Source organism: Centropristis striata, chromosome 14, assembly GCF_030273125.1.
Source record: "Centropristis striata isolate RG_2023a ecotype Rhode Island chromosome 14, C.striata_1.0, whole genome shotgun sequence".
NCBI classification, from domain to species: Eukaryota; Metazoa; Chordata; class Actinopteri; order Perciformes; family Serranidae; genus Centropristis; species Centropristis striata.
Window position 1 is genome coordinate 943380 of NC_081530.1, and position 14094 is coordinate 957473.

General features: G+C 42.2%; 1 protein-coding gene across 1 annotated transcript in view; it reads left to right on the forward strand.

Moving 5' to 3' along the window:
* Positions 1–572: 572 nt before the first annotated feature.
* The window catches only part of col16a1 (collagen, type XVI, alpha 1), a 101339-nt gene continuing 87817 nt past the window's right edge, over positions 573–14094 (forward strand). The window contains exons 1-2 of the mRNA XM_059350193.1: positions 573–784; positions 7961–8080. Coding sequence (XP_059206176.1) covers positions 8005–8080 — 76 coding nt within the window. The 5' untranslated portion in view covers positions 573–784; positions 7961–8004. The remainder of the gene's footprint in view (positions 785–7960; positions 8081–14094) is intronic.

The window sequence follows — 14094 nt, forward strand, 5'->3', positions numbered from 1 at the left end:
GATTGGATGCAATAAAACCCAGTGATAAAACAATATGGAAGCTGTGGACCCAGCCGTCAATCAAAGGTAAGTATGATAAGCAAGTTCATTAATTTTAATGGAATAAATTCTTCTAAATAATGCAGCAGCCGTTGTGTACTACTATGCTTTAACCCAGACGGAGGAGAAGTTTTCCTCAGCCTCCAGGAAGCCGTGAGGGGGGGGAGAGGGTACAGAGAGGGTAGGGGCCTGGAAAAAACTGGTTAGATAGATTAGAGACATGCCCCAGGCTCATTCTCCACCATGCACCGTGGACAAGGTGATGTCACTACACGTTTCACTGTGGGATCTCCCACAGAGAGAGAGGACAGGGAGAAACACAGGGGAGAGAGGAGAGGACTGTTGAAAAGACACAGGAAGAGAGATAGGCGGGGGGAGATAGACTGAGGGGAGGGAAAAGTAAGAAGAGAACGACAGAGAAAGCAAAGGGAGAGAGAGAGAGAGAGAGAGAGAGAGAGAGAGAGAGAGAGAGAGAGAGAGAGAGTAGGGATTTGGCTTGTGCAGCAGCGGGAGTGAGAGGGGAGGGGAAAAGTTGGACACGGACAATCTTGCAGTAACTTTTTTTTTCTTCTTTCCTTTCTCCGTGGAAGAAGCCTCAAGAAAAAAAAAGTCAAGGGGACAAAAGACACACTGGATTACATTTGTATTGCATTTGCATCGCGCTGCAGGATTCCCCTGGATACCTAGACGCGTTTATTTCCGGATTAATGTGGTCGCAAATTTGTGGATTTATCAATATTTGAAGGTATGGTATATTTGCGGACTTTTATGGCGATGCTTGAAATGTGTAGGAGCGATGCAAGTTTGGAAAGTTTTTCATAGTAGAGTCAGTAACATAACTTTTGCTGTACTGCAACAGTATCACATGGGAATATTAGATATTATACAGTAGATGACAAATGAACAGCCTACCGCAAACTAAGTGTAAAGTCACTATTGAGCACTGCAGATACACTGCAAATCCCTGTTTGATCATCATAGTGATGCTAAAGCAAAGATTCATGAGTTTAGTAGATAAAAAAAAACATAAATGAAAGCATGATGCACCCAGTTTCTCCCAGTGGGGATCATTAAAGTTATTTCTGCTGAGTAACCCTGATACATGGTAGAATTTTCTGTATTGGAGAGAAACTTTTAAATCACATCGAGTCAGTATAGCCGCTGGCAAAAAGTGATGCTGATTTTCGCTTCATATCCAAAGCCGGGCCTTAATACAACACATCATAGTCTGAGTTACTGTAAATCTTCGAGGCTTCATCCAACCCCTGTGGCACGGAAAAGCCTCAGAGCAGCACTGTGTTTGGATCTGCAGCATGCATATCATTTAGACTGAGTAATGTCTGAGCACTGAGCTGCACTGATTGGAGATCAGCATCCAGAAACTTCACTTTTTGCCTTTACCTGGGGGGAAAAAGGAAAAGTGCTGAGGAAGAGGAGGAGAAAGCCTGAATGCCAGAGCCACATCTGTTTTCCTCATTACTCAGCCATCCCATGTTTGCTGGTTTTTGCATCATGCCTGCAACTATCTTGGAAGTTTTCTTCTAGTCCCCCCCCCCTCCCTCCTGCAGTATGTGGAACAGCTTTTGTTGCACATATTTAATCCACCAGAGAGCTGCCTCTTGAAAGAAAATAAGATTTATTTGTCTGATCAGAAGTGTCAATCTCTCCACGGTTACCTCCTCACACTCAGTAAACAACAGGTATCTTTTTGAAGGGTTATTTCAACAACAACAACACAATCTAAAAAGCCTTTAAACCCTTGCATGCCTCAGTATCTCAAGGGGACACTTTCAGCCCTGCAGTAACAGGTTCTCCTCCCTCTTCAGACCATGGGGGATTTAAGCCCTGTAAACATTACAAATTGGTGTCCTTGAATTTTACTACACATTAAGCATTGCTCACTTAACCTGCTGCAGGCTGCTCATGCAGCGTTTAGCTGTGGGCCATGCAGTATCTGTTTCATTTACTGCTTCCAATTCTATCCTGGTAGCTAATTGTATCATCCACTCAACTCTTTGCTTATTAAGTTCTGCAGTGAAGTGAACATTAAGCTATCAGTAACGGTCAGCCTTCAGCTGGTCATCTGCCTGCTCAAGACTGACTCAGCCATGCATAGCAGTGGCTCGAGGCCAACCAGTTAATGCCATCAGAGTAGCATTACTTTAGATCATTACTTCTGTAAGTGGACCAAAAGTGTCCGTGACAGTGTCATTTTGAGGAAACTCTGAACACTCCCTACTTTTTTCACAATCTGCAACTGTGCTGACCTGTTTCTCATTCACAGATATTCATGTAAAGGCCATGAACACAGCGCAGTATGTAAGACTAGTAAAAACTTGCCTCAGTATACCTCGAGTGTCATACAGCTTGGGATATTGCCTTCACTAGTGTGTGAGTTTCTATGGCTCCCGGTCAGTGGATCTCTGGGTTGTCTATCAAAGCCTTGGGGCTTCTTTAGTTACTTTTATTCATTCCAAGTTCCCCAGTTGTAACAGGCCTGTAAATGCACTCTCAGGTTTGGCCTGAAGCACAACCAAAGTTTCGAGAGCCATGAGTGTACACGGACAAGTTGTTATGTTCATGCTGACATATTGGAATCAGAGCAAATCGAAGCTTCTGACAGAAATGCTCTGATTCTTACTATCTTACAAAAAGAACTCTGGCCATGACAGAAAAGATGGCAGCATATTGACTGGTGTCAACATCCATCTCTTTTGAATGGCAGTGTCAGTCTGTTGGTTTACCACTTTGGTGCAGACAGAAATATCCAAATGGCTATGTGATGGATTGCCATTAAATCTGGTACTGGCATACATGCTCTGCTGAGGCCGGATCCTTTTGACCAAGGTGATCTCTAACTGTTCCTATAGGGACATCAGCAGGTCAGATTTATGACTTATCCTGTGGAATATCTCAACACCTGTTTGATGGATTGGGACAAAATGTGGCACAGAGATAGGTCGACTGACTTAAGTGATTTGCTGACTTTTTTTCTGGCACCACCATGAACCTCACATTTATGGTTTTGCATGAAACAACAACTATTGGTGGGATTGTCATAAATTTGCAACAAACATTCATGTTCCCATTGGTAGAAATTGCTAACTCACCTAGTGCCATCATCGAAAATGACAGTTTGTCTTGTACTTTGGTTTATGACCAAATCCCTTAATAACTCATGACATTGCCATCAGCAACAGCTGTACTTTTTGTGAAGTTGTGTTGTGATGCTTGCATAACATCGAATTGTTGGCATGGTCATTTTTAGTCAAAGGCCGGGGGTCTCCAATCTCTTAACCAGTATTTTGAAATCTTGCACTTGTCTTGGTCTTGTGCCTAGGTGTCATCAGATTAGATTAAATAAATTTGATATAAGAAGATAGAAAAATGATCATAGACAGATTATTGTTGTTCATCTTGTTCATCTTAATCTTTATGACGCTATCGTAGTCTTGAACAGGACTCAGTTTGCTCCGGGCTCAGCATTGACTAAATTTAATCTTCCTTTGGACTTGATTCAAACCTGACTGTTACAGGTCTTGGACTTGATGTGGACTAGTTTAGCTTTAAGTTGGTTTTTACATCAGCCTGCCTTAGACATTGATCATATTCCAGCATAGATGGATGCACTAAACAACATTATGGCGACCTCCTGTTGGTCGTATTTGGTCAAAGAACAAGAGAAATTTAAATAAAGAAAACTGTGTGTAACCACTTGACAAGAAGTTGGCACACTTGTAGTGTGAACAGGCAGATGTTCCCAAAGTGGCTCACACTGATCCTCCCAAACTTGGGTACATGACTTAACATACATAATGCTCATGGCCATGTGGAAACCAAGAGTTTGCTTTAAGTACTGCCTCTGGGACCTGCCAGCATGACTGTAGACTGCTGTCCTTCTTGTGGTCACAGTCCAACAATCATTTCAGGTCTCTTCACAATAAGAGTCTTACCAAAGAGTTCATTTTCCAGCATTTTGTAAACAGCAATTGACCTAACGGTTGTCTTCCTGGATGTTTGCTGCTGCTTACCCCAGTAGTGGATGATGGACAATTGCCAGCATCAATGTGTGTAAGCCTATATTCATAAACAACTTTCTACCTATATATCTGTCTGGCCACCTCATTCTGTCTGTGACCACATATTTGTATCTCTGCCCCCTATTGTCTTCTGTTGCAAACGTGCTGTATTGTCTATTATTGGTTTTTTTATGTGAATGTATACATTCAAGTCTACTTTTTATGCAGGTCTCTTGTATTATGGTTGCATTCAAGTCTACTTTATGTGGACTTTCCTTCACAACTCTGCTGAGAAAAGACTTTCTCTGGAGGATTCAGTCAGGGTCACGGCACCACAGTCAGATCAGGAGGTTGTTATCACTGCCCAGCATCTAAACCACTCTTGACACTGTGTGTTTGTATGTGTGAGATAGAGCGGGGTAAATTGGAAACAGATACCCTGTGAGCGAGTTGTCCATCAATCTTCTTTCTACAGAATGCTGAGAGAGACAGCTGGAAAGGCAGTGAACCCTCAAATATTACATGACCGACACATTTATGCTGGGTTTTCCCATTTAAACAGATGGAAAGTAGTCTAAACAGTGGGCAACTGGTTCACTGTTGTTTAATCATCCGTGTCCGGGTGGCTAATAAGCAATTCTCTTGTCAGGCCATAGAGTGGACATGTTTCATTTAACTCTGTCAGAGTGTGTTCCTCCAAACAGGCTGCTGTTGGGGCTGTTGTTCCATCTGTAAGCGGTGGCAATGATGATGAAATGTATGACAACAAAAATTGCTAAGCATTGAGCAGATATTACCTCCATTGTTATATAGGACAATATCAGTGCCTCTTTTGTCCATTTATTCAAGCCATAAAATGTACTGGAGCTGGTAGCTGTAATGGAAATGGAAAAATAGGCACCAGGTGTGGACCTTAAACCAAAATGACCCCTGGAACTACCAAGCAGGGTTGTATTTTCGTGGGAAACACATTGTTGTAAGAAAAAAAACGTCCAAACTGAAATGATGATGCATGTGTTGTGATTGTGGATATTGGTCACCACTTCTGTCCGCCAGTGCTTGTCTTCAGGCTTTTAGTGCTGGAAGACTATCAAATCTGTCATTGTTTTCCTTCCTGTATTGGCTTCGTACTCAGTGACCGATCACTCGCAGGCCTGCTTACCGGGCTCATGGCCAGCCCAGCGGCCAAGCCCAGTGGCCTAACCCCATACTGGCTTTATCTGCTGGAGCCAGCCGGGTGGCCCGTGAAGCTGCAGATGGAGTGTAGAGAGAGAAGGAGAAAGAGAGACATCCATAGCAACACATATTAGGAAGCCTATTAAATTGTTTTGGATTATGGCCAGATAATAATAGCAATGAGCTGTAACTTTTCCCTCAGCCTGTGTTCTCTGGACTGTGATGCATTATGTATTATGTACTGTGTGAACTTTCTTATTATTGTGATCATGTGGCATGAAGCTTATAATAATGGCTGCAGCTTTAGAGTGCTCAAACTCAGCCGTCTAAGGCTTTGATTAACCTTCCACCCATCCAACTGCTGGGGAAACCTTTTTTTTTGGTTTGTTGTTGTTTTTGTTGAGCTTGCAGCTACTTTTGCATAAAATGTTGCCATGTTTTCAACAAATATGATTATACAGTGGCATGCAAAGATCATGCTCTTTTCATAAAACTAGTGCAGTGGCCATTCAGAACATGCTTTTATTGCTTGGCCTCCTTGGTATTGCTTTTAGCAGATTTCTCAAGAACTTCTTATCCAAACAACTTGACACTCAACACTGCACTTTCTTGGGAACACCAGCCATGACACAGTTGCATCCCCTATGCTAGAGTATAGACACCATTTGCTAACAGCAAACTATTTGGGATAAGGCTGTTTCCAGGAACAACATGGCTAATTGTGAAAGTTACATAGCGGATGCTTGAAATGTTTGCCACAATGTAACATCTCTGGTGTCTCTGTCTTTGTCTGTTCTTGATTGTATAGCAAGTAAAAGAGAGCAAGGTGTACCCAGCATGCTGGTCAGCAGAGAAATATTTAACAGGTGTCTCCTCAAAAAGCTTGTTTGCAAAACCATTAGCTAGCTAACATTAGCGAGGTAAATTTTGTTTCTATTTCCCAAAGGTCTGTGGAACAGCCTTTCAAAGCCTAGTTTGAAGTTACTACAGCACATTGTAATTGCATAGAAATATCAACTTTGAGACATGTTTAACACAACGCTTTAAGGTAAATTTTTTAAGTCTGACATTAGTTGAACTCCACGCCTCAAGACTTAAGAGGGAGGTTTCTGATCCACATCTGCTGCTGTTTCTCTGAGGGTTTTTGTTATGTCTTCCTTTTATGTACTACTATTTTCGAGACCCAAAAGCAGCCCTTGTTTTTTTCCCAATGTGATTTATTGGAACAGCTGCATAACAGTGCAAATCACAGGCATTTGTGCAGTGGTGGTAGTTTTTGCCCCAGAGCCTGCCTCCAGTTGCATCCCATCGGTCTGGAACGTACTCTGATGTACGACTTTATATGCAAAGAGGCTATATACCACATGGTGCGTACATAACACACTACTAATAAATACGTCCTGTAGATCTGAAGAGCTTTCACTTGACCATGCGCTTTGCTGGATCCTCAGCAATACACCCACCCAGTGTGAAGTCGATTGAAACAACAGTTGTCAAGAAAAATAGAGAGACAGACTCCTTCTGCTTTAGTGAGATGGTAACCTGGCCTTTTAGAGATAGAAGAAAACAAGGGAAGCAACCACACCTTGAGCCCCCAAAATTCAATGCATAATTCACAACGTGGAGCATGTCAAGCTGTCCTTGTTATTTCGGAACATAATTTAAAACACCGTCCTCCACCACACTGTCTGTTTAGCAGCAAGCTGCAGGCAATCGGGTCGGGCTCGATTGTATTCACACAGTGTCCTCTGCTGGGCAGGAGCACCACATTGTGTACCCCCGGGGGAGAGTGGGGGTCATTTCTCCTGGCAGACGGGACAGGTGTGTGTACAGAGACACAGTCTGCTCGTCTGCCTGCCTAGAGGGCCCTTCTGTACCTGTAAACACTGCAGAGTTATGGGGTCCGCACACATGCTGAGGGCAAGTCCAGGTCAGCTGGGATGTGTTTATGCGAGTGGGAGTGGGCGGTGCTGGTGTGTTTATTTACGTGCATTCTTGTGTGTGTTTATGAACAAGGGCTTGTAGTAAGGGAGAGGGGACTGTGCAGACTGATTATAATGGTTATTTAGACGTGGCACGTATTTGCATCTGTGCTGATTGTGTGTGTGCTTGTTGTTGGGCCACGTGGAAGCATCTGGTGCAACACAACTATGGCTCCAGTGGAATAGTCTCCAGATGTGTTTGTGTGTTTTGGCCCCACTGTGTGTTTGACTCAGGACCAACCAGCCTGCATGGAAGTCATTTTACTCTTGTGTGCATTTTGCTTTGTTGTCTCGGTATTTGTTTGCAGCAGCATGTAAAAAATGTCTTTTTTACTATTAGACTTCTTTCCTAGATATGGTCACGTGTGTGTTTGCACTTAAATGCACTCTCAGACATATTCACATGCCTGTGTGATTGTGTGTGTGTGTGTGTGTGCGTAGCAGCTGCCCAGTCAAAAGGCCAACCAGATGGACAGGATAATGACTATGATCAGACTTTATAGAGTTACACTTCTTAATGAGGGACATTCTGGTTAATTCATATGCCACTAACAAAGCCTGCATCATACCACATAATTAACACATCAACTGTGACTGACTCATAAATATACATCAACGTCTATTTAGGAGTCAAGCATAATGTGCAGCTGTCGGCACAGTAAGCAGACTGGGTGGCATTCTGACAGAATGGAGGAAGGATTTGACTTTTCTGACTTTGTCTTTCTCTGCTTGTCCGTCCATCAGCTGGTGGCTGAGGTGAGTGAGGTGTTTTCCGGTGGAGTGGAAACATGTGGCTGCTCGGCTGCTCCGTGACTCTGCTGGCCCTCAGTTTTGGATCATGTGAAACACTGACATCAGAGCAAGGTGAGTTTTTGCTTCCCCGCTGTAGTTTTACTCCAGTAGTGCCAATGTATCGCAAAATATGTGAGATACATAACAATAATATCTTGCTTTAAAATAAGGAATAGTGCAGCATGTGGTGGGCTCTGGGGGGCGATCATAACACAGTAATTATTCTATAAATTAAATTAAGACATGGTTTAAAACAACCATACTGTACTCTACATCTTTTATTTGGAACTTCCGTACCAATACAAACTGTTTCACTTGAGACACTCAAGTGAAAACTTGAAAACTGTTATATTTAATGCAACTTTAACACTTAGGTTAAAAACAAGACTCAATTCAGTAAAACTGAAATTCTTTTAAAAAGGAAGCTTCCCAAGAACAAGTTGTTTTGAAGAATAATAGGATGCCACGCCCTTTATTTTCTTTCTACATATGTGCACAGATCTTTACCTTGTTCGGCAGTTGGATTCAAGAAATCACGCAATCATCCAGCTCTGATTAGCTGCCAAATCTCTACCGACGAACACGTTTCTTCTGTTGCATGATATATAAAGTCCTATCGCCCAACCCTAGTATGTTCATTCGCTTTTTTTGCTGAGAAATAGATGAGAATCTAAAAAATAGATAGATAAAAATGAGGTCACAGCCAGCAGCAAGTTAACTTAGCCTAGCATGAAAGCAGCTAGCTGGTTAGGGCTCTGTAACAGGATCCTTAGCAACTTAGTGAGCTTCAAAGGAGTTGGTTAGTCTCCACTGGTTGCTTGGGAAACTCGTCAACCAAAAAAAATATGACACAAACGTCACCTTCACCACAGGTTGTAATTTTTACACTTGGTAGGAGGATGACTTCAAACAGAACCCAGGCTAGCTGTTTACCTCTATTCCAGGATTTATGCTAACCTAAGCTAGCTAGCTGCTAGCTGTAACTTGTCGTCTAAGCTTTATTGGTTTTAACATATGAACTCGTAAATAAAACTAAGGAAGAACACCCTACTTAAAATGCTGCTTGCTGTATATTTACCACAGATAACAGTTCAATCTTCTCATCTAACTCAAGGCAAGAAAACAAATAGCTTGAGTCCCAAAAAAATAATTGCTTCACATTAATAGTCGCTGTGGAGCACTATTAAAGTGCCCATCACTGAAGCTGTGAATAAAGATGTTAAATGGTCAAGCCCGCAAAAAAATTACTAATTAGTTTCAACCAACTGCTTCTCAGAACAGTCCTTGTGCCTTTACTGAAATGCTAAAAAGACAAAGTCAAGAAACCATTCCAACAGTTATAACTGAGACAAATTTTCAATCTGGGGTCGTATGCTTGACCAGCTCGTCACGCTTTGAAACCCATCTGAGTTTGATGAAACTGTGTCCGTCTGTGTCTGAGTGTGTGTGTGTGCCCTGTGTGTGTGATGGGGCCCAAGGCTACAATGAAAATGGACTGTAATCACAGCTTGTGTGCGTTTCCTGCCGGTGGCTGTTGGTGGAACGGTGGTCAGGCTGTGGCAAGGAGGCGCGTGTGTTTACCATTTGCGGTTCTGCTCCTCTTCATCTGCCATGTCAAACTGAGTTTCTGTATATTTGTGTAGGACAAATTATAGATTATGAGCATTTTTAAATGTTGGTTTAACTGTCTGTTGGTGTGTTGAAGATATTTGGATGCAGGTGTAAGTGTGTGTGACAGAAAACAAGAGTCAGAGAGGTGAAGCGGAATCTATTTTAGTGTTTTGTCTATTCATTTATTCCGTTCCCAACTGTCACACTCCCTCATCACTGTCAGTGTGTTCTCAGGGGCCGCTCTGTGATATCACTTGGGGGGGCAGAGCAATCCTCCATAGCTCTTGCAGCTCCGAAGGGAGCTTTGTGGAGGTGGGAGTCCCTCTTGGGAGACCCTAGTCAGAGCTTTTCAGATGAGACTGAGTCAGCTTGCAGCTCCCCTGAGTCCTCTCCCCCAGTGGTTGGAAGAAAGTGCTTTCTCAAGTGCAGCTATAACACTTTGTCACAGCAAGCACCGCACACACACATTCCTCTGACTCATCCAAATCTCTACTTACTGGTAATTTGCTGACATAACAGCAGGAAAGCAGGTTTAAGTAAAACTAGTGTTGAGGAGTCGAGCTGGGTGATTGCACTGCAGTTCTGCAGTGTATCAGCCACAGAGACTAGTCCCAATAGTTGAATTAAACTGCTGAGATTCCCTGCCTTTGGTAAAGTGTTGCTGATAGGGTTTTTTTTGTGCACCACGGACCCTACACAGTCTGAAGTAATGGATTTGTGTATTGATTTGTTTTCACTCAGTTTCCCTCTGTCTGGGTCTGAGCTAAGTTGTATGTTTTCTGGTGCCAATGAACTGTAGTAGTTATAAGCTCATTTGTACCGAATCAGAAGGGCCAAATGCTCTGAAAGCGATAATTGACCCGCCACATTTGACGCACATCAATTGATGCTCTTATGGTGCACTGCAGGCTTAAGATCTGAAATGCCACCACAGAACCATCAATATTGTGGAATAAAGGTTTCTATTTATATATAAGCAGGCACAAAATTGTATGCTTTACAGATACCATCCATTCACTTTCTTACATTTCTTTTTTGAGAAGCATTTACCAGCCATTTCATTTCATCTTATTTTTTTTTTCTTCCAGGTGGGTGGAAGTCAAATAAAAAAATAAAAAAATTGTAACTCAATCTAATATGTTGATTAATTTCTGTTCAGTTTATGTTGGAAGTTAAGTTTTATGACCTGTAGAAGTCAGTAAACGTTGATAATAGAACGTCAGTACGGTTATGCTAACGGTACTACCACAGGTCTAGAGCTTTAATTTCACTTATTTTTCGTAGACTATCTAAAACGTGACAAAAGAAAAGTAGTATAGTTGCTAGCAGTGGTAGCTGAATTAGCACAATTGGAATTGTATGGTTCATAAAGTTTTGAGTGAGGCTAACAGAGCTAATATAGCTCTGAACTAGCATAGTTCTGTTAGCAGTTCAGTAGGCCGATTAAATAAAATGAAATTAAATGATGAGCAGTATAAATGAAAGAAAATGGCAGAAAAAATAGGCCTACACTGCTGTAGAAGCAGCAGCTGTGGCCGCTGGGTCCTCATTTGACCCTAAAAAATGTAAACAAGGCCGGAGCCTCATAACACTTTTGCTGTGTGTTCAGCCATTTACCACCAAACTCGTACCAAAATTGTCATGCATAGACATGAGAGGGTCTTCAACACTCTCCTGCCAAATGCACACATGTACAAGAAAGACAACACTGTAAGGAATGGAGGAACATAAGTCCTTGTTATGTTCAAACAAACAAATAATTAAAATGCTAAAGCCTCTTGTTAGCTTCACGAGTTAGCAAAATTTAATACATATGTGAATGCTTTACAAAACTGGAACTAATCTGCTGATATGATGTTATTCCAGTTGAAACAGGATGCCAGGGAGCGAAGATCAAACAAAGTCTTTATTGGGTACATTTTATGGACAGTGCCTGAACATCACTGGCAAGAAATAAAGTTGAGCAAAACACTTAAAGTTGTAAGTGCTTTAGGGAGGCTGCTTCATGAAGGAACCTGCCCTCTAATGTCTTTTTGTCTCTACAGAAAGAAAATGTGTTGTAGGAGTTTCAACAGAACTGCAAACAAAACGCATGCCATAACTTTTAGTACTGTATATTTCATGCTAATGACCAACAGGTGACCAACATGATCAGTCAAATGTTAAACCTAATGACATGTAAGCAATCAGTTTCCTTAAAGTGTATGTTGCCTTTTTCTCTGATGGTCCAATCCAGCCTCACTTATGAATATTTATCTGCATACTTTGCACACAAACACAGTTTCCAAACAGCATGCCAAACAACACAATCTTATTTGAGATAGAGACATCTGCATGTTCTGTCTCAGTCCATTGATGTGAAGGCTTGTAAATGATGTGTCATGGGCCCAGTCTGTGTCTGTGTGAACTTGTGAGTGTGTATTTAATGTGGGCCAGAGGCCTACAAAGGGGGAAATGAGTGAGCTCATCCCTCTAAAGTGCAGCGTTTTAAGTCTTTCCACTCCTCCATGCTGCAGTTTTATCTCAGGAAAAAAACAAAGAGGAATGTTCTCTCTTGTCTGTCTCATTTGGCCGAAAGGGCAAGTGATACACCCCCCCTCTGTCTCAATCCCTCCTTTCTTTTATCATCTTCCAAATTTGTCATTTCCCCACTCTTTAACCCTACATAGGCTAAGGTGAATCATCATATTTGAGTCATCATATTGAGTCAACTACAGCACCCAGCATGCCCCTCTCTAATAATAACTCTGGCTCCCTCTGAGTCTGACTTTTTGCTGATCAGCAGCCCAGTCCAATTATCTTGGAATTGTAAAGCACATTCAATAACTAGCATACCCTGTCTTACTGCAAACCACACACCACAACAGTCTGACACTGTGAGCACACTTGTGACCTCTTCTCCCTAATGAAAGCACTCTGCCAAGTGTTTGCTGCTACAGAAATAGAATTAAAAATCAGGCGCAGTTGGTTTCAGCAGAGCGTGGCCACAACAAGGCACTGCTAGATAAGGCCACTGATTCCTAAACCAAAAGGTTCAGTGGTGGACAGACTGTCCCACCAGCTGCATGTGGTCAGGCCCAGTGTGTAGAGAGTACTCTAGCATGTATGGCACTGCATCGTGTTTTCTTAATTTTGAAGGGATAGTTTGGTATTTTGGACATTCAGCTGTGAGAAATACTTGCCAGTAGTGTAGTGCAGTAGTTCTCAACCTTTTTGAGTCGCGACCCCCAATTTAACATGAATGTTGTCCGCGACCCCCACTCACTGAACAGAATGTCACAGTTCAGATCATACAAACTTAGTTGATACAACACATGGCAAATAATGAAGCACAAAAAAGAAACCAGATGACCAAAAAAAGTCACAAAATGTCAAAAAAAAGACACAAAATGACCAAAAAATACATAAAATGACCAAAAAAAGACACAAAAAAGACACAGAATGACCAAAATGATTTGGCGACCCCCAGAAATCATCTCGCTACCCCAATTGGGGTCGGGACCCCAAGGTTGAGAATAGCTGGTGTAGTGGATGCAAAGCTATTAGCGTACTTGCTGAGCTCCTGTGTTGGAGTTCTGGCCGGTTCCAGTTGTAAGCATGGTGGTCATATTACAGCGAGCTGTCATTGTATTTACTGGCTTTTTCATGAAACAAATTAGTGCCAAGTGAGGTTGGTTTCTAATATGCACGAGGGCCATTGTTTTGTGGTGGAATAGGTGACCTTTTAGTGTAGTTTTGTGGAGTAAAACCTTGTAGTTTCACAACCCTGCCAGCTTGCTAGCTATTCTAGGATCTGGACCAGCCAGAACTAGAACACCAGCGCTCTGCATGTAACCTACTGACACGTTTTTAATGCAACTTAATGTCCAAAATCCCTAAATATCCCTTTAAGTACACCATGCAGGGCATACATATTCTACACTGGATGGGCATTGCATGGCTTTTACTACACCCAGGAAGACCTATTAATGTACTTGATCACATTCTTCAAGGAAAATGGACTCCAAAGGGCATTTCATTGCATTTACTCCCTTTAAGGGCACCCATTTGTACATAACACCTCTTTCTTTCCCACTGGAAATGGGACCTAATTGGCACACTATCACTTTTTTATTCACCAGAAGGGCACCCAAGAAGGCACTTCATCACGTTTTCATAGCTGGAAGGGCATCCGAGAGGGCACTTTTCTCCATTCAAGGGTACCTTAGAGGGCACTTTGTTTTCTCCATTTAAGGGCACCCAAAGGGGCACTTTGTCACATTTTGCCAGGGGCATCCAAGAGGGCAATTATTGTTTTTATTCCAAAATGGTGTCCCTCCCTGCCCCTTTTCTGAGTCCACCAGTGTAAAGGTTGTGAAATATCATGTGGGATATTCCAGAGGGACCAGCTAGATTTGATTTGATACTGTACATTGTTTTTAGTCATAATAAATGCCTGAGTGGTAGACTTTTTACCTAAGGACAAGCTATATTAG